Source organism: Zingiber officinale, chromosome 6B (assembly GCF_018446385.1).
Source record: "Zingiber officinale cultivar Zhangliang chromosome 6B, Zo_v1.1, whole genome shotgun sequence".
Lineage (NCBI taxonomy): Eukaryota > Viridiplantae > Streptophyta > Magnoliopsida > Zingiberales > Zingiberaceae > Zingiber > Zingiber officinale.
Window position 1 is genome coordinate 126,446,301 of NC_055996.1, and position 23,467 is coordinate 126,469,767.

The window sequence follows — 23,467 nt, forward strand, 5'->3', positions numbered from 1 at the left end:
CTATAGAATAAACATTTCGCATAGCTCTAATACCTGGACATGAGAGAAGGATTTCCAGAATTCTAGGGCAACACTCAATGTCTACAAAACGGAAGGGAAAATTCTACATAAAATATAAAGCAATTCCAGGACAACACTCAATTCCTGTGGAATAAACGAAAAGTGAATCCAAGAGCAAGGCAGTTCAGCATAGCATCAAGGGAAAATAGCATGGTTCCTTGGTTTAAACAAGTTCAAATGGAGCAGAAGTCTCGAATTGGATTAGTCATTTGAGGATAAGTGTCTATACATCACTAAAACTAGTAGTACGATGTCACCAAGAACACTTATGAGAAACCGGGATGAAATAGATAAGGATTTAGATATTTGGCCTTAGCATCACCAAATAGCTGCATTGAAGCTTCGAGACTCATCGTTGTAAGATAGTTACATCCTAGTGAAAACTGTTAGATGATAGTTCTCAGAGCCATAAGACTTGTGCTAGAATCATGGACTAGATGGCAGTAAGGCAGATGCCATAGTCCAATAAGCTTCCTAAAACAAACAATAACATGTGAAATGAAGCATTCATAAACAAAAATAGAACAAAAACGTATGCACATTAAAGCACCTGAATGGCTTGCATACGGTCTGTTGTGACCTCATCTGCAAATAGATCAAGAGCTTTCCCATTCTTTTTGAGTGTAATGAATCCCATTTTATCTTTGAGAGAGAAAGACCTTTCATTTGAAGGACTACAAGGAATTGTTTCAACAAAATGAATGATTGATCATGAATGCAATATAAACACAAAAGTGTGCAAGAAACAATTTTAACAGGAGTCACTACATGTAAGAAAGTTTGATATTGAGGTGAAAGACTTACAATTGGTAAAATTTGTTTGCCATCATGTCATGAATGTTTCTTATAAACTGCACAAGAGAGACAGATTATTCACATTACTTGCATCTTGTGTACTGAATTATAGTAAAACAACAGAACAAAGGACAATGAACATTATAATCATTTCAAAAAATTTATGGGATATAAACTAGACTCCGCATTTTTTAAACTAGTTAATCATATGACACTTATGCAAGTAATATACATGATTAAACTTACACCACAACGATGTTGGAAAAAAAAGCAGTACATCTTCTACCTTTAATGCCATGTATGCATCTTCCATGGCACGTCGTCTAAATATGAAGTCAGCTCGTCGTAAGTCGGCCTGGTCAAACTCAAAATGTTTTGAAGAAAATTATACAGTTATAATTAGATGTAAAATAAATATATCAAAAGACACTTTAACAGGGTTGTTATGGTCATCAATAACAACTTCCACAAACTCCATAGTCACACAGTCATGTAATTTCTTCCATTAACTCATAAAAGAAACTATAATCCACACTTGATATCCAATATACACATAATATTATGGACAATAATTAACTTGCAATATTATGAGAAAACAAGCAGAATATTAGCTCAGCAACCAAAACTAAACTATTTCATATATTCCTTGGACGCAATCTACAATGGAGTATGTAGCACATTTCAACAAACACTTTGGTAGCTTGTTAAAGTTTTATTCAGTAACCATTCCTCCAAAAAAAATTTAAAATTATAAAGGCTGGTCATCAGTTTTTTTTTTTTTTGCCTACATGTTGTGTTTTCCCTCCCTCTTCCACTCTGATTTAATACCCTTCCATTCCTCACATTTAAAAAAGATTTCAAATGGCTGTGAAATACATCTACCCTATCAAGTTTGGTTCAAAACACTTGCCAGATGATTGCTTCATTCTTATGAAGCCACTGTAGTTTCATTCTGAATGGAATTTCCTTTTAGATTGAGAAATAATACAATAATCTTCATTCCAGAATATTGAATATAGAGGATCTTCTTTACAACTCAAAATAAAATTTGATGATGGTTTTTCCAAATAAATAATGAAGGAAAAAGTAGAAAATCACGACTAAATAAACTGAATAATTGCTGTTAAATACTACAGAAAAAGAGAAACCTCTAAGGCCCTATCACTCCAATGCTGATCTGCTACTCTCTTCAGATCAGATTGAGCCCTGTCCTTCAAGATATGCATGAATAAATCAAGCCATGCAAATAAAAAAGAGATTTTTGGCTAAAATTGGAAAAGCTAAGCTAGAAAACATACAGTGGCTAAATGCTTCAACCGAGCAGCCTTTTCCTTAACACCAAGGTCAATCTTCCTTGTGTCCTCCCTTGCACGAGCTTCCACACTACATAAATGTTAGCACTTCAAAAATATTGAAGGAACTCTAAAGAACAAGTGAAAACTCTGTTATATTCAGATAAAGTATAGACTAAAGAAGATGTTATACCATCAAGCTTAAGAAATCCAAGTCGAAGAACAGCAGCATCTTGGCATGCCCGATCATTTAGTCTTGTTATGCCACTAGTGCATAAAAATTCCATGGAAAAATATCACCAAAGCAAAACAATAATAAACAAGCGAAAAGATGATATCAAAACAAATGGTGACATAGTCAAAAGGTTGCACAGAAATGTAGTCTGACCATACATCTATGACCATTTGAATTAGCAATTTAGTTATGAGTAAGCTAATTAATTAAACTGGAGACTACAAAAGAAGTTTAATTGTAAAAAAAAACATGAAAGAAAAAAAAAAAGAGAATCTAGAGTATACCATATCGATCACATTTCACTCAGAATAACAACAATGAATTATTTCATAGTTTCTTAAAGCCAATGGTCTTTCTCAAAGATGTTGATCCAGTATAATGTGATACATTTGAGAATGAGATTATAAATCCACTTCGGCCAGTAACTGTTATTTTGCAAGAAATCTTGCCAGCCATATTTGCAACTAGTTGATGCAACTATGCAACTTATTAAGAATTAATTAAACAGAGCGTCAACATTTATCCAATCTTCTGCAACAAGCTTTCAGGCATATGTTGTTGAACCTTCACACATGCTGATGACCTGAAGAGTGTTAAGTTCCATATGAGCATCTCTATCAAATTATATGGTATGAGTATAAAATCATGTTAATATGTAAATTAGTACATGTAAGCACATACTACATTATCATAATCTGCACATAGCACAGGCTTCTCCTTGAGGAAAAAGGAGCTGCTCTTGGCACAAGTTCCATGCCAACATGCTAACAATCATGAGTTGGAATTACATAAATGTATCTTTTCTCTTTAAAGGAACCCCAAAAATCTCATCAATCCAAGAGAAACTAAAGATATGAGGAAAAAGACAAAGGGAAATTATAAATCGACCCCAAATACATAAAAATACCATCTTTTGATGGCAGACGAGTCGTAAGCCCCAAAATAACACAAATCACGCCGAAAAAGAATGTTGCACGCCCGGATCGTGAACACTGAAGCACAAGGAAAGCAGATCCAGCCCTCCCAGACCAGACATCAGCAGAACTAGGATGAAACCCAAGAAACTAGACAAAAAATGGGAGCAAAGCGTGAGTAAAACCACACCTTGTGTCAAGTTTAGACCTTAAGATCGCTAGACAGGCAGTGAGCAAGGGTTCCAACTCTTACACTGCAGTCCACATCTCACCATGGAACATAGAGAGAGCGAAGTGGGGGGATGGGAAAGGGAGAGGGAATGAAAATTTTCTTAGGGTTCGAGAATGCGAAGGGGAAACACGGCGCTAAAAAGATTTTCGGAGAGAGGGAAAACAAAACTGCAGGGGGGAAATGACGAAACGAATAAAGTCAAAGACAACGGTTTTATCAAAACTGTTGTCGTAGCCCCTAAAAACGCGCTTAAAGACAACGGTTTATAAAACCGTTGTAAAAAGTGTTGTTGTTTTAAAAAGAAGTTGCTCAATGACAACAGTTTTCACAAAACCGTTGTCTTTTATATTTAATGGGGAGTTCAAAGACAACGGTTTTGGCAAAAACCGTTGTCTTTGAGTGCATACGCAACGCTTTCTCTTAAAACCGTTGTCGTAGGGGTGTTGTCTTTTAACATTTTTGTTGTAGTGATTTGCCACCAAATCTGTTGCGATAATTTATTTTCATTGCTAATCAGTCGCTATATGAATTTAGCGATCAATTAGCTATTGAAATTTCCGTTAGTAATTGATATATCTCTTATAGTGTAAAGGCATCAACTAGTTCCACTCCGCCTGACAAATCGATTAGGGTTGGATCGGTTGTGTTAGTATTAGCCCTAGTACCAATTAAGAGATGATTGTAAAGGGCTCCTTTTGTATCATATTTCATTATTAATAAAAGATAAAGTTTGTTATTATATTTATTTCAGTTTAATGCCGAATGAATAAGTATAATAATGTCCTATATGTTGGTTGCTACTCGGAAAACCTAATGGTTCCACTGTACAAAAATTTTGTACAAAGGTCTGAACCTTTTCCTAGCTACCATGTGTTCTTTTAAATTAAACTTGTATCACCTGCGAAACTTAACACGTTCCAAAGTTTAATCTATTTGTTCTTTTAGGTTAAGATTTGGATCTCCTGCGGAACTTAACACGTTCTATCCAAATCACCTAAGTTATTAATTTCATTAAATATTAGTTTCCAAAATTGGCTTCCAGGACTGCATGGTGAGGCACATGACCTTCTTGGATATGGAAACAACCACCACCGCCTAGACAAAGCCTTTTAAGGAAAGTTAATATTTAATTTCCTTAAATAACTTTAGGTCAACCGAAAAGAACAATCAAATCACAAGAAAAACAAAAAACACATCATCGAAAACAAATTCGAAATACTAGAATCGCATGCCTCTTGTATTTGGTATTTTTACATGAAAATAAAACTAGTATGATGCGGAAATTAAATACTAGTATACCTTTTCTTTTGCAAGTAAAAACCTCTAGGTCTTCTACCGTATTCCTATTCTAACCTCGGACGTTATGTGGGAAACGATCTTCCGAGAAGAGAAACCACCAAAGCACCTTCTCCTCCTCCTTGCAAGGTTTGGCCACAACAAGAGCTTCTCCAAGGATGAAGAGAAAACACCACCAATACTCCAAGGGATACAAGCTTTCTCTCCTTCTTCTCCAAGCTAGAATCCGGCCACCACTTGATCTCCAAGAAGATGTGAGGTTCGGCCACAAGGATGGAGAGAAGAGAAAGGATGAGGCTGACCACACCAAAGAAGAAAAGAGGGAGAAGGATAATAAAAGTTGTGTGTCATGAAGGCACCCCAACCCCCTCTTTTATAATTCTTAGCTTTGGTAAATAAGGAAATTTAATTACAATAAAATTTCCTTAATTTTCCTTGACATGAATTAATTAAGAAAAATTAAACAAAATTTCCTAATCCTTCATGTCTTGGCCGGCCACATTAATAAGAGCAAACAAGACAATTTCAATCAATAATTAAAATTTCTTATTTGTCTTTGAAAATTTTAAAAAAATAAAATTTCCCTTTAAAATCCCTTCATGGTTGATAAAAAAAATTCTTATAATTTTAATTTTTCTACATGTGAATAATTTATAAAGAAGTAAAATAAAATATCTTTCCAATCTACAAATAAGGAAAGAGATCTAATCTCTTTCTTTAATCTTTTGTAGATCCTTTTTAAAGAGATATTTTAATTTTAAATCTCTGCAATAAATTATATCTTTCACATAAGAAAATTTTAAAATTAAAATTCTTTTTAATTTAATGGGGGTCGGCCACCTAAGCTTGAGTTCAAGCTAGGGCTGACCACCCATGAACCAAGTCTTGGCCGACCCTAGCTTGATCCACAAGCTAGCTTGGCCGGCCCCTATATCATGGGTATGAAGGTGGGTATAGGTGGGTATAGTACTCTATAAATAAGAGGCTACGATAGGGACCGAGAGGAGGAATTGGTTTTGGTCTCCCGATAAAATTAAGCATCCCGTATTCACCCCGAACACACAACTTAATTTTATCAATAATAATTCATTCCACTAGAGAACTATTATTGAACTACCGCACCAATCCCAAATTACATTTTTGGGCTCCTTCTTATTATGAGTGTGTTAGTCTCCCTGTGTTTAAGATGTCGAATGTCCACTAATTAAGTGAGTTACTGACAACTCATTTAATTAATATATTAGTCCAAGAATAGTACCACTCAACCTTATTGTCATGTCGGACTAAGTCCACCTGCAGGGTTTAACATGACAATCCTTATAAGCTCATCTTAGGGACATTATCAACCTAGATCACTAGGACACAGTTTCCTTTTATAATCAACAACACACACTATAAGTGATATCATTTCTCAATTTATCGGGCTTATTGATTTATCGAACTAAATCTCATGCACCCATTGATAAATTAAAGAAATAAATATCAAATATATGTGCTTGTTATTATATTAGGATTAAGAGCACACACTTCTATAATAACTGAGGTCTTTGTTCCTTTATAAAGTCAGTATAAAAGAAACGACCTCTGATGGTCCTACTTAATACACTCTAAGTGTACTAGTGTAATTATATAGTTAAAATAAACTAATTCCTAATTACACTACAACCTTCCAATGGTTTATTCCTTTCCATTTTGGTCGTGAGCTACTGTTTATAATTTATAAGGTACTGATAACATCATCTTCTGTATGTGACACCACATACTATATTATCTACAATATAAATTAATTGAACAACTACAAACAAATGTAGATAATTTGACCAAATGTGATTCTTTATTCAAAATAAATGTTTACAAAAGCTTAGGCTTTCAGTATACACTCTAACACTATAGCGGTAGGTTCTAGTCTACAACATATCAATTGGTTGAATTGATAGTGGGATATTGTAGATATACATAGAACACTACTCTTAACTATTCCTAGTCAAGCATTAATATACAAGGATAATATTAATGTATTAAGACTAGCATGTAGGTCAACGGATGACTTAATCTCACAAGTCATGGATATGAGATATCAGGTTGACACATGAGTATATATTAGAGAATATGTATTGAATGATCCGCCATGAGAATGTTTCATTGATCATTATATGAGTGTCATAAACATTCTCATGTGACTATTGGTATGAATAGTCCTTAGACCTGAAGTCACTACGATTTCCTACATAAGGAGTTGTGTACTTTGGTATCGACAAACATCACATGTAACAAGGTAGACTATAAAGTTGATCACTGGGTATGCAATAAGTTATGCGGAGAGATATGTAGATGAGATCTATCCCTTCCAGATGGTGAAAGCGATATCTGTTGGCCCCTTGATTAGTAGGACACAAGAATGCATGGTCATGTTCAAATGAGTCAATATGCGATATTGAACTTATTTGATTGAGTGTGTCTACTTAGAGATCAAGAAACATAAAGATTGCTAAGAAGATGACACGTTCTATGCCTCATTGATCAATCTAGATATCAAGGATAGAAGGATTAAGTCATACAAGATAATAGACATGGAAAGGTTAAGTCGGATCTCGACATTCTCATCAATTGAGTAGCAATGATGCATTGCTAAATGTCACTCATTGCTTATGTATCTAAAATGGTTTTAGATACATTATCAACATTACGGGAGCCTATTGAGTCACACACAAAGAACATGCTGATTTGGAGATGGATTTTGGAGTTAAGTTTAATCGGAATTATACACATTAAATTAAACTCGAATGAATTTGGATTAGACTTATTGAGTAATGGGTTAGATTCATTGGTTAATTGGGTTAATGGTTTATTGGGTTAATAGTTAATCCAATATTCTAAATCCAACCCATTAAGATTAATGAATATTAATAGGAATTAATATATCATTAATCAAAAGGAAGATCAAGAGACAAAAACATTTTTGTATTCATTGGATGAATACAAAAGTCATTTGTAAAAATAACCTTTAGGTGAAGTAACCTTTTTGGTAAAGTAACCTTTAGGTGAAGTAACTTTTTTGGTAAAGTAACCCCTTTTGTGAAGTCACCTTATATAGATGAAGTGACCTTTTGGGTGATGGTGATCTTCTTAGTTTTTGGTCTTCTTCCTTCTTCCACTCTTGGTCGAAACTTCCAAAAGAGGTTGCTAGCACAACCTTTGATTGTTTCTTTCTCCATTTCATGAGTTCGTGAGAAGAACGAAGAACGTCTTCGTGTGGATACCATAGAGGCACGGATGTGTTGATCGCGCTGAGATCTACATCCTAAAGAAACGTTGATGTCGGGATTACGAAGGACCCACAACAAAGGTATATATCTTTTAACAAAACTTAGTATATGGTTTCCTTCGCATGGATCTTTTGAATAGAAACTTATTTTTCCGTTGCACTTTTCAGCGTGTTTAGTGCTATAGTTCCTTACAGATTGAACTTGGTCCAATTAAGATCAAAGGAGCCTTCTTGGACCATAAGGCAAAGAATAGCAAGACGCAACAAACAAATTGAAGAACTGGCAGAAATTTTCACATCTCTGAAGTGGTTTGTTGAGAGCTTTGTAACAGAACAATAATTTTTAATAACTTCAAAAGTTGTCTCGTAAATTTTTTAGTAATTTACCAAACCACATAGGTGAAGCTCTAAAATATTCAAATCACATAAATAAATTTTAAAATTATCAAATCACGTATCAAATATCCTTTTTACCTTTCTTATTGTTCTCAATTGATTGACAGATTTACAACACTACAAAAAAAATACAAATTTAGTGACTAATTTTAATAATGAAAAAAATTCATCGCTAATTTACAATGAAATTTTTACGAAAAAGAAATCATCACTAATTAACGACGAAAAAAATTTGTTGCAAAAGTAGCAACAAAAATATTTCGTCGCTAAAAATAATTTTGTCACAAAATTCATTGTCAATTTACGATGAATTCTAAATTCGTTGCCAAATTTGAGATGAAATTTGAATTCACCACAAAATTACAACAAATTTATAATTCGTCGCAAAATTGACAACAAATTCAAATTTTGTCGTAAATTTGGCAATGAATCTTGCCAAATTTACACTTCGGGATCGCTAAATTAGTGATGAATTATTGATGTGTACAATCCTCAAGTGCACGGCTGTCATCAAGTACTAAAAGATATCGAACCCACAAGGACTAAATATAATACTAGAGATCAATTATAGCGAGTTAACTAAACGATCGATGATTGAGAATCTATGCACTTAAGTAAAGAGAAGTAAGATTGAGAGAAAGAGGATGAAAGAGAGAGAGATGAGGATTGATTGAGCACTTTGGTTGAAAGAAACGTTCTAGGAGTTTAATTTCAATGTGATGCTAATCAATGTACTAAGGATTACCAATGACCCATCTTCTATCCCTATGTACATGTAAGAAGTTTAATTCATTACCAACACTACCCCATGGTGGTCATGTCGAAGTGTCATGTCTATTAACATCCAATGCTATCTAATGAAAGTGATTCCTATGAAGTCCGATTCAAGAGATACCCTTGTCACTAAAGCCTCCCGATCATACATTAACAAGAATACATAAAACTCTTGATAACATGAACATAGAAATAACCAAATAAACCTAATTCTACACTTTTTTATAGAGAATTACTTCCCCTTTCAAGACAATGCTTTAGATGTCCGGTTAAAAGGTTACCCTTGTCACTAAGTCCCCCGGTCATACGATCTAGGACATTCCCTCTACGAGATGAATAAACTATACAATCATTCAACCATACATGAGATTTAAGCACAAACACATCATACACACATAAGATTGAATGAATACAAGGCATAAGCAATGTCATATGGAAAGAAAATTGGCAAATTCATGAGAATGCATCAATCACACATCATAATTACTCTCTTAATCCTAGAACAATAAGATCTACTCCATAACAAGAATGAATAAATCTAAGATATTGAAATCATAAGCTCAAAACTCGATCTAAAGAGAAGAGGGGGAAAGAAGCTTATCCGAGATGTTGAGTGATCTTTAGATCCAATCATACGCTTCCGAAGTCAAAGAAGATGATGAAAATGGGTCCAGATCTTCGATTAGAGTATGGAGAGGGCGTAGATCTGAACTAAGATAGATCTTCTAAAGGGGAGAACCTTCCTTCCTTGAAGAAGGGGAAGAACTCCACTTTTATAGAGCAGGGCACGACCCATGGCACGACCCGTGTCACGATTCTACCCTTTTGGCACAGCTTGAGCTTGAAGCCGCTTTGCCTGAGTGGCACGGCCGTGCTTTTTGGAACAGCTGTGGTGTGACTCCACTTGGTTGGAAATGGTATGGTCGTGCCTTTTGGCAAAGCCAAGCTTGATATAGTTCTAGTTGCTTAGTATGGTCGTGCCTTTTGGCACAACCCTAGCTTGATTGTGTTAGGACCGTTGACCGGCTAGAAGGGGGGGTTGAATAGCCCCTGCACAAAAACAGAACAAACCTTTATCGAACTTAAAAGAACACTTTTATAAAAAAAATAAGAAATGAACTGAAAGACAGAGGCACCGAAGTTTTACTTGGTTACAATCGGGGAGGTTGTTAATCCAAGAAAGTGGAACGCACTAATTTCTCCTTCAGGCGGAGAAGCCTCTTCATAATAGTGTAAGCACAGAAAATGAGAAGTGAAAACTAAGGTGTGTACAAGTGTTGATGCAAGAATGCTTGTTGTTCTTTAGCTTCTGGACCAAGGCTGTATTTATAGCCTTGGTCTAGGCGCCTGGAAGGGTTCCAGGCACCTAGAGTGGGATAGAATTCTATCCCTGACGCATTGGTCAAAGTCCACGTTTATTATGATAGCATTTGGGTTCCGGGCGCCCGGAATGGGTTCGGGCGCCCAGACTCACAAAGTCAACTTTGTTGACTTTTTCGGTCTGGACCCTCTGCTCCGGCTTTGTTCGCCTTGGTCCGGGACCCCTGCTCTGGATCCACTTGCTTGGGTGATTTCAGCCATCCGGAATAGAGCTCATCCAAACCCAACTTCCGGCCTTCTCGAGCAACCTTCGGCTCTGGCTTCTCGTCCCTCGGAAATGTCACGCGCCTCCTTCTTGTCCGCCCGTGTACTCTTCCGCAGCACCTCGTCCCTCAGACGCACCGAGCCCGTCGGCTCTCTCCCGTACCGTCCTTCTCGCCAGCTGCGTCTTTTGCTAAACTTCTTGTGCTCCTAAGCTCCTGCACACTTAGACATAAGGTTAAACACAACAAGACCTAACTTAACTTGTTTGATCACATCAAAATAACCTTGGGGTACCAACAGATTGAATTTTGGTGAGTTGGTACGACCGTGTGAAACTACATGGCCAAAGATTGACTCTTCTCTGGATGAGTGGTACGATTGTGCCCTTTGGCACGGTCGTGTGTTGTTTGCCCACGGATGAAGGGTCACTACCGTGTGAAATCTCACAGCCAAAACTCTGCTCTTCTTCTTTTATCTCTCTGAAGGGCATTTCAATATCGTTTTTGCTCTAAAAATATATCCTATCAACAGAAAATCAAACAAAATTAGATCTCCAACAAAAGGAATAATTATGCTGAAAATATGATAAAGAGGGTAAAAATGCTTAGAACATATGCAAAGAGAGCAAGTAAATGTATGTTAAAGCATGGATAAAAATATATATATTCTACGCATATCAATTATGAGTTGATAGCCAATTAGGCTATCATTGTTGGTATGGGGAACATGATTTTTTTGGCAACAAATTTGGCCACAAACTGAGAATGCACCGCCAATTTGGCACTAACAATTTGGCTACCCCTCTGCTCGGATCCGCAAGTGTAAGTTGCATCTAAATCTGATGCCGACATTTTTGTTTTGCTTTGTTCGATTTTGAGGTATTTAGAGGAAATGGAAATGGACTAGTTTGATTAAGAGAAAGTGGCAGAGAGTGAGCTAGATTGGTGGAGATCTCTAAATTCAACCTAATTTGACAAAATTTAAACTGGCTTCATCATTATCCACCTTGAATTGTAATAGATTTCAATCAATTTCATCTATTATGTTCTATTGGAGTATAACTCATTCTATAAGAATGTAATTCAAATCTATAGTTTTATGAACTTCATTAGGGTTTGTGAGATGATCAATACGTTGGGGAACATTAGTTTGACCTTTGATGTGGTCAATACGGGTAGAAAAGGAGTTTAACAACTATTGCTCAACAATTAATAACAACGTTGTGCTCCTTTTAGCTGGGAGTCCAACAAAATGAAAGATAAAGAATTGAAAAAGAACACGCAGAAATCATATCACTACTATTTGGTAAATACTGCCCCTGCAACAATTTGGTAATAACCAATCTTGTGTGGAACATGCACAGGCAGAGTGATTTGGTATTTTACTATCCATTGATTTTGCTACTGATATGAAACATTAGCTATTCTTAATTTTATTGTTGTCTTTCTTTCACATCAATTTTTCTCATGTTGTCCTTCTACTTCTTCCCTCTCCACTACATTTTCTTAATTTTTGGCATGTCAAATAGTCTGAATTTTCAAAAAAAAAAAAAAAAAATCTATAGCATAAACCAATCTTCAGCTAGTCATAAAAGTTGTTGAGTGATACCTCAATATGAGATTAGTTTTTTCCTCCTGATTTCTTTTATTTTTTATAGCAAGTCTGTTCTTGCAACAGATAATTGGAGTGTAAAGGCAAACAGAAGGAAGACAACTTGTATTGGAAGGATGAGATATCTTCATCATGTGCCACGAAGGTTCAAAAACAATTTCAGAGAAGGTATTCAATTTTTCTTCTTCCAATTTGTAATGTCCTAGATTTGTATTAGATGATTGATAAATAATTGACAGATTCCCCATGGAAGATATTGATTTTAGTACTCGCCTTTCAGGTACTGAAGCAGCACCAAGAAAGAAGGCTGCAGCTGCAGCTGTTTGAACTTAATTATTTCTCTTTAGCTTCTGGAGTCTTATGAGGGTTTCTTAAAACTTAATTGTTGAACGACAAAACTTCTTTGGATGCCTTTTGCTTTGTATGTTCATTGGTCTCAATTTGTTTTTGGAATGAACTCATTTCTGTCACGCTAAAGAGAGTGGATTAAGTAATGAAATCAATACTATATGATGATACAGAGATCATATTTCAACCTCATTTGTTGTTATGTTTTGTTACTACTTGTTCATTTGTTTTGTTGTTAATGTAGTATGTTTGTTGGTATGTTTGTTAATATTGTTAATGTGGTGTTGATATGTTGTTCTGTATTGTTTTGATAAGTTTTGGTTGTTGGTGGAATTTGTATTGTTTTGTATGGTTGTTGATAAGTTTTGGGAGTAGAAATTTGCTGAAAAAATTGCAGAGTTTGCGACAAATTTAGCAACAAATTTGTTTGTTGGAAAATTTCACGAATTTACGATGATTTTTTTTTTCATCGTAAATTTATGACAAAATATTTTTTCGGCACAAATTTACAATTGCGATGAGTGAAAAATCCGTGACAAATTAGCGACAAATTTATATTTTCATCTCAAATTTTACAACGAATTTTGCAACAAAAATATATTCGTCGTAAAAATTTCCGATGCCTTTTTTGTGATGACTTGTTGCAAAATTCGTTGCAAAATTTTCCTTAGTTTTTCATTGCAAATTTTGTCCCCAAAACTTTTTTTTGTAGTGTCAATCGATTAGTAATGTTTAATGTAGCATTCCACCAATTGATTGCTACAGTATAATAACAATCGAGATGTAACTTAGTCGAAAATGTGTTAAAAAAATTATTGTTCTTAATATAGTAAATTAAATTAATATTTGAGAGTATAAATGTATTACAGAGACTTAGACGAGTAGATCGGTTTTGGTTTCGAGTGATTCAGAGTTTTTCTCTAGGTCCATCAACCGACATGAAAAATTATTTCAAATGTTCATTGTTCATTATAAGTGCTACGATGATGATATTCACTACCGACATCACAAATGACTTTATATGACTCACCTCTATCAGACAATATCAAAATTTTAATTTTCTAAATGACATAAATCCATCAACCCATTTTGTTCGAAAGTGGCTGATAGTCCTAGAAAACTCCAAACATCGATGTGATACACTATATAGCGTGTTAAATTAATGTTTGAGTGTATAAATATATTAAGGAGACTTAGACGAATATATCAGTCTTGGTTTAGAGTGATTTAGGATTATCTAGATTCATCAGTTGATTTTGGACAAAACTGACCGATATACCTAAAGAACTTCAAATCACTATAAACCAAAACTTTATATTGTACTCATCCAATTCATCTTTACTCTCAAATATCAATTTAACATACTATATTAAGAGCAAAGATTTTTTAAACTTGTTCCTGATCTAGTTACATTGTATCAATCAATTGTTATACTGTAGCAATCAATTAGAGGACTGTTACACTGCAACGATCGATTGCACCAATCGATTTCGATTGTTATTCTGTAGCAATCGATTAGAGGACAAAATCAATTGATGAATATAGAGAACTTCAAATCACTCCAAACCAAAACCTTTGTACACATCCAAATTTCTTTAATGCATCTATACTCTCAAATATCAATTTAACATATATATTAAGTGCAATAATTTTTTTAACTCGTTCCTGTTCTAGTTATATTTCACCAATCAATTATTATAACCATAGCAATCGATTAAAGGATTGTTACAAAGGCACAGAATCATTATCAATTGATGGGTAAATCTCTCAATTGATTGAAAACAATAAGAGGGGCAAAATGGGTATTGAGAACCTGATTTGATAATGCTAAAACTTACTTATTTAGATATTCCGTAACTTCATATCTACTGGTTCGGTAAATTACAATAAGTTTTTAATTTATTTTGGGCTAATAGTAAAATAGCAAGATAAGACAAAGGCAATAAGTATTTGTCTGCCGTGAACCTATTTCGTCAAAATCTGCCAAGACTGACTGATCATACTTAAGACATTAGATCGGTGAGAATTAAGCGGAAAGACTGCATTAAAAAAATAATTTACAGCACTAATTGGTTATTAATTAGTTTCCTAGCTAATTAATTAATAATTAGACTTGGACTTGATTGCAGGTGCCTCCCTCATTCTATTTAATTTGCAACCGACCACACTTTCACCTTCAGATACATAGGAGAAATTTAGATAGACAACTCTTGCCGTTACAAGAATGTTTGTTGGATTTCTTGCGCGAGTACTTCAGCACTCAGCTCGCATTCGATTCCAATCTGTCCATGCATAAGACGACAAATCGAATAACTATTTGGTATCCTTTCTCGGTTACTAAGCTTTGATTGAAATAATTACAGCTACCTTAATAGTGAAGGAGTTGAGCACGGTGTCCTCGTTAACGTTGGTGCTGATGCTCACGTGGAGAATCTCCATAGCGAGGCCCTCGAGCGCCGCGATTATCTTGAGAGCTTGCCCGGGGATGCGATGCGACACCGTCTTCAAAATCACATTCGGGCCCGAGAACTTCACCACCACCTCTGCCACCGCCGACTTGGAGTTCGCCGCGGTGGTGGCGACGACGCTACTAAAAGAAGGAGATGACTCTGCTGCTTGAAGTACGGTAGGGGAAAGGTAACCCTGATGCTGTGCATGTGGAGGTAATTGAATGCTCGGCATGTAAGGTTTACCGGGCTGAGGAGTCTTCGGACTTATCGGGAGAGCCATTCTCGGGCTCGGTGGCGGCGGCCTGGGGCTGGAGCAAACAGGCCTTGGACTTATCGCCTCGCTGTAGGCTTTTCTCTGCTTCTTGGCCTTCAGGGAGTGTAGAACTTGCTGCAACTCCTTGATGTAATCAACAACTCCTCCTATGATGGATGCTTGATCTCCCTGACAACATCATCATATATATATATATATATATATATAGATTCTAAGAATAGAAAACAAATTTAAGGATAGAAAGAAATTAAGTTCATGATCATCATCTCACTCTCTTTGCGTAGAAGCAAGGCATCAGGGAGCGGAGCACCGACAGGTGCTCGTTCATTTGCTTCCTCCGGTTGCGCTCCACCGTAATGTGCGACGTCTTCTGCTGCCCATCTTGGCTGCCGGAGTCTTCCGCCGCCGGCGAATCCAGCTTTCTTCGCTTCTTCGAAGCGTGGCGTTCGTCGGCGCCGACCTCGAGAGTCCTGGAGCGCGAGCCAATTACTTGAGAAGCAACCAGAGTCGTCGTTTTGGGGCCAAAGGGAGCTCTCTCTTTGCTACCACTGACGGCATCCTCAAACGTCTCGAGGATGCTAAATAAGTCCTCCGGCGGGGAGTCACCTACCATATCAGTTTGCTCGAAGAGATAGGAAAAAAGGCCTACTTCTCCCATTGCCACAATCAAAACCTATAGATCTCCTCTGATAATAAATACTTCAAACTTCAAGTGTGAGTGAGTGCTGAAAGCCTCCGAATTGGTGGAGGTGTGGCCTAAATAAGCAAGAAATGGCAACTTCCATGAAAGAGGCCAGGCGGTGGGAAAAGGGACCGTTTGCGGATATATGTTTTATGAATTGGTATCGTGCATGGCATGGGAGCTTAAAATTGAAGTAGATGCATGCTCTGCCTGCACATTCAATTGAAGGGCTCCAAAACTGCACTGCTGCACAGAGATGCTCTAGTTTCTGGATACTAGCTAATTAAATGGCGAGATTGGAGAAGGCAAAGGGAGAGAGGAGAGGTGGGGGACGTGTCTCACTAATTAACTACATCACCAGGCTTCTTAATTCACCTGTTGGGCTCTGCATTCAATTTGCTTCGTGCATTCTCTATTTCATGCATCCTCTCGCAAGGTAGATTAATACACATGGGTACATGCATGGCATTATTTTCAATCGGCATCCAATTCTTTTACAGAGTATTTAATGACAGGTGACAGTAAACATATATCAGGGCTTACAGAGTTACCATTAGCTGCTGGAAAATGAAAAGTTGAAAGTTGTTTTCAAAATAGCGTTCGTTGTCCAAACTGGATTTGAAAAGGTGCATTGCCCAATTAAAAAAGGCGATCCATTCAGCGGCATTTAATAAAAGTAATGAGTAGTCTTTACTATCTAAAAGCAAGAGCATTAATTTCAAGATTGCGCAGTGATCAAGTGTACAATGTCAGAGGGCTTGAATGGGATCACCAAAAAGATACAGCGTCATGTTTAATGAAATGGATAGAAGAGAAAATAGGAGATGAAAGAAATGGTTATGGATCAGCCGTCATCTGCATGCGTTAATATTACGTTCTTGATCAGTTTGTCAGAGAAATTTACTCCCTCATTTACTGCTCCCAACAACCTGTACAGGCACATAACAATGAATGAAAACAGTCGCTAATAATCAATTACCAAAATGCGGCCACGTTCAAAAATGAAGGGAAATGTAAGGGAAATGAATTGAATGGCACCGCGGAAGAGGCATGAAAGAGAGAATAATATTGAGGATGGGCGCGCTGTCGGAATGATTTTTGATCCTTTAGGCATCAACAAAAAAAAATTGACCTTTAATAGTTTTTTTAAAATAAATATTAATTTTAAAAAATACATTTTATATAAAATTAAGTTTTGAATTTTTTAAATGTAAATAATTTTTTATATTTATGTTTTAATAATAAATCTTTAATTTTAAATTGATAAAATTACTAAATTATTTGGTCTTTGAATTTATTTTTTTATAAAGTTTAGTAATTTAAATGTTGTTTTTAATTTGAATTTATTATTTCTTTTAAAACTTTAATTCTGAAAATAAATTTAAACTATCGATATCAAATAATATATAATATTTTAAAAAGTTTTCAAAATTCAAATATTTTCCTTTTAAAAAATTATTATTAAGTAATTTTTACTTTTCTACCACGTATTAAAAAATTAAAATTATTTTAATTTATCTCAAAATATTCAAATCTATTTTAAAATGAATAAATGGCATCATCAAAATACAATTAAAATAATTAATTAAAGTGGAAGTTTCATTTCGTTTCAATCAAATTATCTATTTTTATTAATTACATATTTTCCATAAAATTTTAATTATATATTCATTTCATTTGTAATTCTTTGGAAGAAATCAAAAAGATATGAATCCATGTTTTTTTAATTATTAAAAAAATTAATAAAATCCTTCAACGTGTTGGTGCAATCAATCTCAGATTAAGATTGACTAGCTTGATCAAACTCGTGTTAACTTGAGTTTGAGTTTCAATGTTTGATCAAGATGTTAGTAAAATGTCAAGTAGATCAATGTTGACTAAATAATTAATAGTAAAGAAGAGTCGAGTATGTTAAAATTAACCAGATACTTGATGATAATGAAGTCAAGTAGACTAAAGTTGACCAAATACTTAACGATGTTAGAAGCCCAATATGGAGTTGGCACGAAAAGTTAAGTCGGTCAAGGTTGACCAGATAGTTGACGATGTCAGACGTCCAATAGAAAGTTGGCACAAGAAGTCAAGTAGATCAAAGTTGATGTGATACTTAACGATATCAGAATTCCAACAGGGAGTTACGTTGGTACGAGAGTCAAGTTTATTAAGGTTGACCAGATCATACTTGATGAGACCGGATATTTGACGATGTCAAAAGTCCAACAGAGAGTTACATTGGCACGAGAAGTGAAGTAGGTCAAGGTTGACTGAATACTTAATGATATAAGAAGTCCAACAGAAAGTTTGCATGAAAAGTCCAGTAGATTAAGGTTGACTGGATATTTGACTAGAAGTGAGAAATCCAACAAAAAGTTGGCAAAAGAAATCCAAGTGGATCACAGTTGATCGGATACTTGGTGATAAAAAATGGTGAAAGTCCAAGTGGATCATGTAGGATTGGACACTTAGCATGAGACAAAAATTCTAAGTGGATCACGATTAACCTAACAATTAGCGATGATAGAAGTCTCAATATGTTAAGTTTGATCAAATATTAGGCAACGAAAAGTCCTAGCATGTCACGGATGACCGATACAAGACAGAAGAAGTCATGGTAGGTTGAGGTTAATCGGATACTAGACAAGACCTGAATTCAACCGTGAAGACTAAAATTAGGGTTAACAATCGATTGGTGGGCATCACCAATTAATTGCCAAACCCTACACCTAAAATTTTGAGTTTGCTACTTGAGTGACCGATTGGTGCAATCAATTGGAACAATCTATTGATAGCTTATTTAGCAGCGAACAAAATGCTTTAGAATCAATTGGTGCAATCTATTAGGTTGCAATAGTTGCAAACAAAGTCCCACATTGAAAACACATGGAAAGGGTCATAGACTTATAAGGAAAAGATATCTCCATTGGTATGAGACCTTTTTTGTAAAGCCTAAAAATAAAATCATGAGGGCTTAGGCCTAAAGTGGACAATATCATACCATTGTGAAAATATCTAAATTCTTTTGACCCTAATAATTGTATCAGAACTCGAACTGCCAGAAGAACTAACCACCGACTGTGCACAAGAGTCATGGTCAAACCGAGTCATATGGGTGAAATATTGACCTCTAACGAAGGAAGTGAGGACCCCCATGTCTGGATCAAGACGACCATACACCAGGTAGAAAATTCCTAGTTGCGGCTAGGTAAAGAAGTCCTAGTAGGTCAGTTAGATCGAGAGACGGAAAAGTCCTAGTGGATCAAGGATCAAATGACATCAAGCGAGTAGGCTTGAGTAGGAGGTCCTTCGTTTGAGGAGGGGATTGTTGGGTTGCAATGGTTACAAACAAAGTCCTACATTGAAAACACATACAAAGGATCATGAATTTATAAAGGAAAAGATATCTACATTGATATAAGACTTTTTGAGTAGAGCCCAAAAATAAAAGCATGAGGACTTAGGTCCAAAATGAATAATATCATATTATTATGGAGATATATAAATTCTTTTAGTTCTAACACAATCAATTGACAACTAGCAATCAATTGACTAGGTAAAAGTAATCATTCTACAAGTCTAAACGGTCAAATTTGACGTGACAATCAATTGTTGAGTAAGATTAATCGATTGGTAGGCTTCCTCCCAAAGAGTTATCTTATAAGTAGGGTTTCATTTGGAGGAGAAGATGTCGATTCTTGGAGATTGTTAGGCGAAGTGTTGGTGCATCTCTGGATCAACAAGAGGTATTCTCAATCAACAAGAAAGCATCCAAAGCAAGTTCCTCATTGTAAAGTCAATTTCTATTTCATTTGTCTTTGCATTTATTTTCTTGTTGTGTTCTTTATAAGAGCAAGCTATAAGAGGCTTTTCCACCTCCAGAAGGTAACCAAAAAAAAGTTTATAGTGGAGGGAAATTACTAGTAGGCATTAGATTAGTCGACTAAGAGGCGTATACCAAGTAAATCTTAGAGTTATGCATGTGACAACATCGGTATTGATTCAAGTTTCTACTGCGCATTCAAATGACAAACACGAAATCAAGACAAGAAGTAATGAGAGCTATTCATCCTCGCCCTCTAGCTCGCATGGGTCCTAATATAACAATCTAAAGCAATAGCAATGTGCATATCTTTATATTACAAAATTATCTAACCGTATTAATTGTGAATAATATATCTTACTAAATAATCATACCTAATAAAAATTTTAAAATTTTCAATCTCATATGTTGTTAAACAAATTGTTTCACTTTTATTTTAGAATCATCACTAGTTTCTACACGCTTATATAAATGAAATTTGATATGTTATTATTTTAACATTTTCAAGATGACTTTCACTATTTGTAATAATGGTTTATAACTGAAATTAGAAACATAGTCTTGTAAAAATTTCATCATTTTTAGAAGAAAATAATGAGTATATATATATATATATATATATATATATATATATATATATATATATATATATATATATATATATATTGTATCACACCAAAGAAATATTATAGCATTAAGAGCATCCACAATGGAAGCTTTTGTGTCGACATGTCAAATGGAAGAAGTGGCAAGGAACTCCTTTTAATTAAGGTTGGGAGCGGCTCCCCTCTCCTTATTAATTTTTTGAAAAAATTAATTTTTATTTTTATTTTATAAAGAAAATAAAATCAATAAAATAGTAAAGTATCTCGTTATTCAATGGCAAAAAAATTAGCCGTTGAACAAACAACTAATTTTTTTTAAAAAAAAACTATAAATACATCTTTAATATTTTTTTTCCATTCATCTTACCACCTTCTACTTCTTTGTTCATTTCATTCTATATGTATAATTTTATTAAAGATGGATAAAAATTTTAGTACTTCTTTTATAAATCTTTTGAATTCTTTAAATATAAAAGAAAACACATCTTCCCAAAATACCTACATTCATCCAAATATTCAATTTCTTAATTTTCTTCTCACATGCTTTACCCTCCAAATTTATAAAATATTTCATAGTTCCACTATATCCTCCAAATTTCTCATATTTTCAAAGTTAAAAAAAAATTGACTAATCTAAGTAACGTCACCCCAGCTCCGTTTGGTATGTATCCACCCTAAGATTGGTTGGTCATGGGCAACCAATTTGAGATGCCATCTCTATCATACATATTTTTTCCTTCTCAACTATCAGTCATGACTTCAAACGAATCAAGAAGGGCTAGTATCAATGTATCTATCAACGAAAAAGAATACAAAGCACCATCATTTGTTCCAAGAACTCAATAGCCACCACACTCATCACACATGGAGTACAAATATGAACCAGAGATAGATGACTCGAAATGAACAGTTTGGTCTCCTGATGAAAATGTAGTCCTTGCAAAATCATGGGGCACTATCACCATTGATGTAGTCATTGGTAATGACCAGAAGGATTGAGCATTTTGGAAACATATTGCTGATTACTACTAGAAGCATCGGGCCGTCGAAACTATGTCAAGAATTTGAAAGCGGTGAAAATTGTTGAGACCTTTGTGCCCGCAAGAGGGGGAGTGAACAGCGGCTCATCGCGCTTGTGTCGGTTTGCTTCGTCTTGATGATGATATGCAGCGGAAATAGAATACAAGACTCACACAACGCTAACAAATAGATTTACTTGGTATCCACCTCAAGAAGAGGTGACTAATCCAAGGATCCACACACATACGTTATCTCCACTATGAAAACCTCCTTCTCGGTCGCAGCCAAAGGCGGAGAAGCCTGGTACAAACTCACCCACAACACAAACACGAATACAAGAAGATGAAATACAAATACACGTAAAGACACTCTCTTCTTGCTTACTTGTGCTTGTTGTTACCTCTTGAACCTTGAGAGAACACTCCCAAGAGCCTTTAAGAACTGGTGGTGAAGATCGGAGAAAGACGCTGAAGATCGCTGTAAGCTCGCAAAAAACAGATCGCAAAAATCTGCGGAGAAAATGCTCCGCCAAGGCTTTAAACAGTGCTCTCAATCGATCCAATCCATCCCCAATCGATTGTCACGTCAGCACCGCTCCATCGCAGCCGTCCATCACCTGCATCCTGCACAACGGTCAAATCCCAATCGATCGACCGATCGATTGGGAACATCTGAATCGATCGGTGGATCGATTCAGAAGCTTTCTATGTTCTCGTGATCGCGCGAGAACTCCCCTGCCCAATCGATCGGCTGATCGATCAGCAGCTCCCAATCGATCGCCCGATCGATCAACAGCTCCCAATCGATCGCCCGATCGATTGGGAAGGCCTCTGTGCTCGCGAATTATGGTCCCAATTGATTGGGTCATTCCTTCCTTCGCAGCACACTCCAATCGATCCATTGATCGATTGGACCCTGGTTCAATCGATCGCCTGATCGATTGACCAGCCTGAACTTGACTCAAATTCAAGTCCAAAATCTCCAACCCAACTCCTGGTCAACCGTGACATGTTGGGTCTCCATGCCTAGCATTCGGTCACACCCGACCAACCTCAAACTAGCCTTCTTTCCTCCTCCATCAGCCTTGCATCCCTCGGATATCTCCTCATTCTTCACGCCTTGCCTTTAAGAGCTTCCTTCGACCTCATCCTAGTTGTCGAGTTCTCCTTGCTAAGTCACACTAGGACTTACCTTTCCAAGACCACATGCTTGGACTTACAACCTTTGCCAAGATCACACTTGGACTTTCCAATTGCCTGGCTCCTCACCAGGACTTTCTCTTTTGCCAAGATCACACTTAGACTTTCCAATTGCCTGGGTCCTCACCAGGAATTTCTCCTTTGCCAAGATCACACTTGGACTTTCCAATTGCCTGACTCATCACCAAGGCTTTCCCCTGCCTAGCTCCTCACTAGGACTTTACCACTACCTAACTTCCAATTAGGACTTCCAAACGCCTAACCTCCAGTTAGGACTTACCCAATCAAGTCTCCTGTCATCCCTGACCTACTTGACTTGTCTTCTTATCAACCTGGTCAACCCTTTGACCATCTCCATAATCAGACGATTGCTCCAGCAATCTCCTTATATTGTCAATCTCCTTATATTGTCAAACATCAAAACTCAAATCCCGACTCAAGCTTAGTCAAACTAGTCAAACTTGACCAAAGGAAATTGCCCTAACAATCTCGCCCTTTTTGATGTTTGACAATAACTCTAAGTTAAGCTAAATCTCATAGCCTTAACCTCTTCTTTATACCAGGGCTAAATCTCATAGCCTTAACTTCTTCTTTATCACAAGGTTAAATCTCATAGAC

At 36.0% G+C, this 23,467-nt stretch overlaps 2 protein-coding genes and 1 long non-coding RNA gene across 4 annotated transcripts; all 3 read right to left on the bottom strand.

Moving 5' to 3' along the window:
* Positions 1 to 289: 289 nt before the first annotated feature.
* Positions 290 to 1,134, bottom strand: LOC121990647 (senescence-associated protein OSA15, chloroplastic-like). Its single transcript, XM_042544751.1, has 4 exons — positions 1,102 to 1,134; positions 865 to 911; positions 611 to 734; positions 290 to 534 (listed from the first exon to the last, which is right to left on the bottom strand). Exons 1-4 carry the CDS (start codon positions 1,132 to 1,134, stop codon positions 487 to 489), a joined length of 252 nt encoding a protein of 83 aa, XP_042400685.1. The 3' UTR covers positions 290 to 486.
* An 878-nt stretch (positions 1,135 to 2,012) lies between these two features.
* On the bottom strand, positions 2,013 to 2,485 carry LOC121990648. 2 transcript variants are annotated; one of them, XR_006114647.1, is made up of 3 exons: positions 2,341 to 2,485; positions 2,154 to 2,230; positions 2,013 to 2,061 (listed from the first exon to the last, which is right to left on the bottom strand). It is a non-coding gene; the product is annotated as an uncharacterized LOC121990648 (long non-coding RNA). The 2 variants fall into 2 exon arrangements; XR_006114648.1 differs by having other exon boundaries at positions 2,013 to 2,066.
* A 12,441-nt stretch (positions 2,486 to 14,926) lies between these two features.
* LOC121990649 (transcription factor SPEECHLESS-like) lies at positions 14,927 to 16,310 on the bottom strand. The gene is made up of 3 exons (XM_042544752.1): positions 15,798 to 16,310; positions 15,170 to 15,694; positions 14,927 to 15,084 (listed from the first exon to the last, which is right to left on the bottom strand). The coding sequence occupies exons 1-3, from the start codon at positions 16,182 to 16,184 to the stop codon at positions 15,019 to 15,021; spliced, it is 978 nt and encodes a 325-aa protein (XP_042400686.1). The 5' UTR covers positions 16,185 to 16,310; the 3' UTR covers positions 14,927 to 15,018.
* Positions 16,311 to 23,467: the final 7,157 nt, after the last annotated feature.

Bases quoted from the DNA above. Each gene is read 5' to 3' on its own strand.
- LOC121990647 (XM_042544751.1), bottom strand. From the start codon at position 1,134: ATGTACTGCTTTTTTTTCCAACATCGTTGTGGT. The intron at 912-1,101 runs GTAAGTTTAATC...TCTCTTGTGCAG, and splicing joins TTTTCCAACATCGTTGTGGT to TTTATAAGAAACATTCATGA. The intron at 735-864 runs GTAAGTCTTTCA...AATTCCTTGTAG, and splicing joins GCAAACAAATTTTACCAATT to TCCTTCAAATGAAAGGTCTT.
- LOC121990649 (XM_042544752.1), bottom strand. From the start codon at position 16,184: ATGGGAGAAGTAGGCCTTTTTTCCTATCTCTTCGAGCAAACTGATATG. The intron at 15,695-15,797 runs GTGAGATGATGA...TGATGTTGTCAG, and splicing joins CTTGCTTCTACGCAAAGAGA to GGAGATCAAGCATCCATCAT. The intron at 15,085-15,169 runs GTAGCTGTAATT...ATGCATGGACAG, and splicing joins TCAACTCCTTCACTATTAAG to ATTGGAATCGAATGCGAGCT.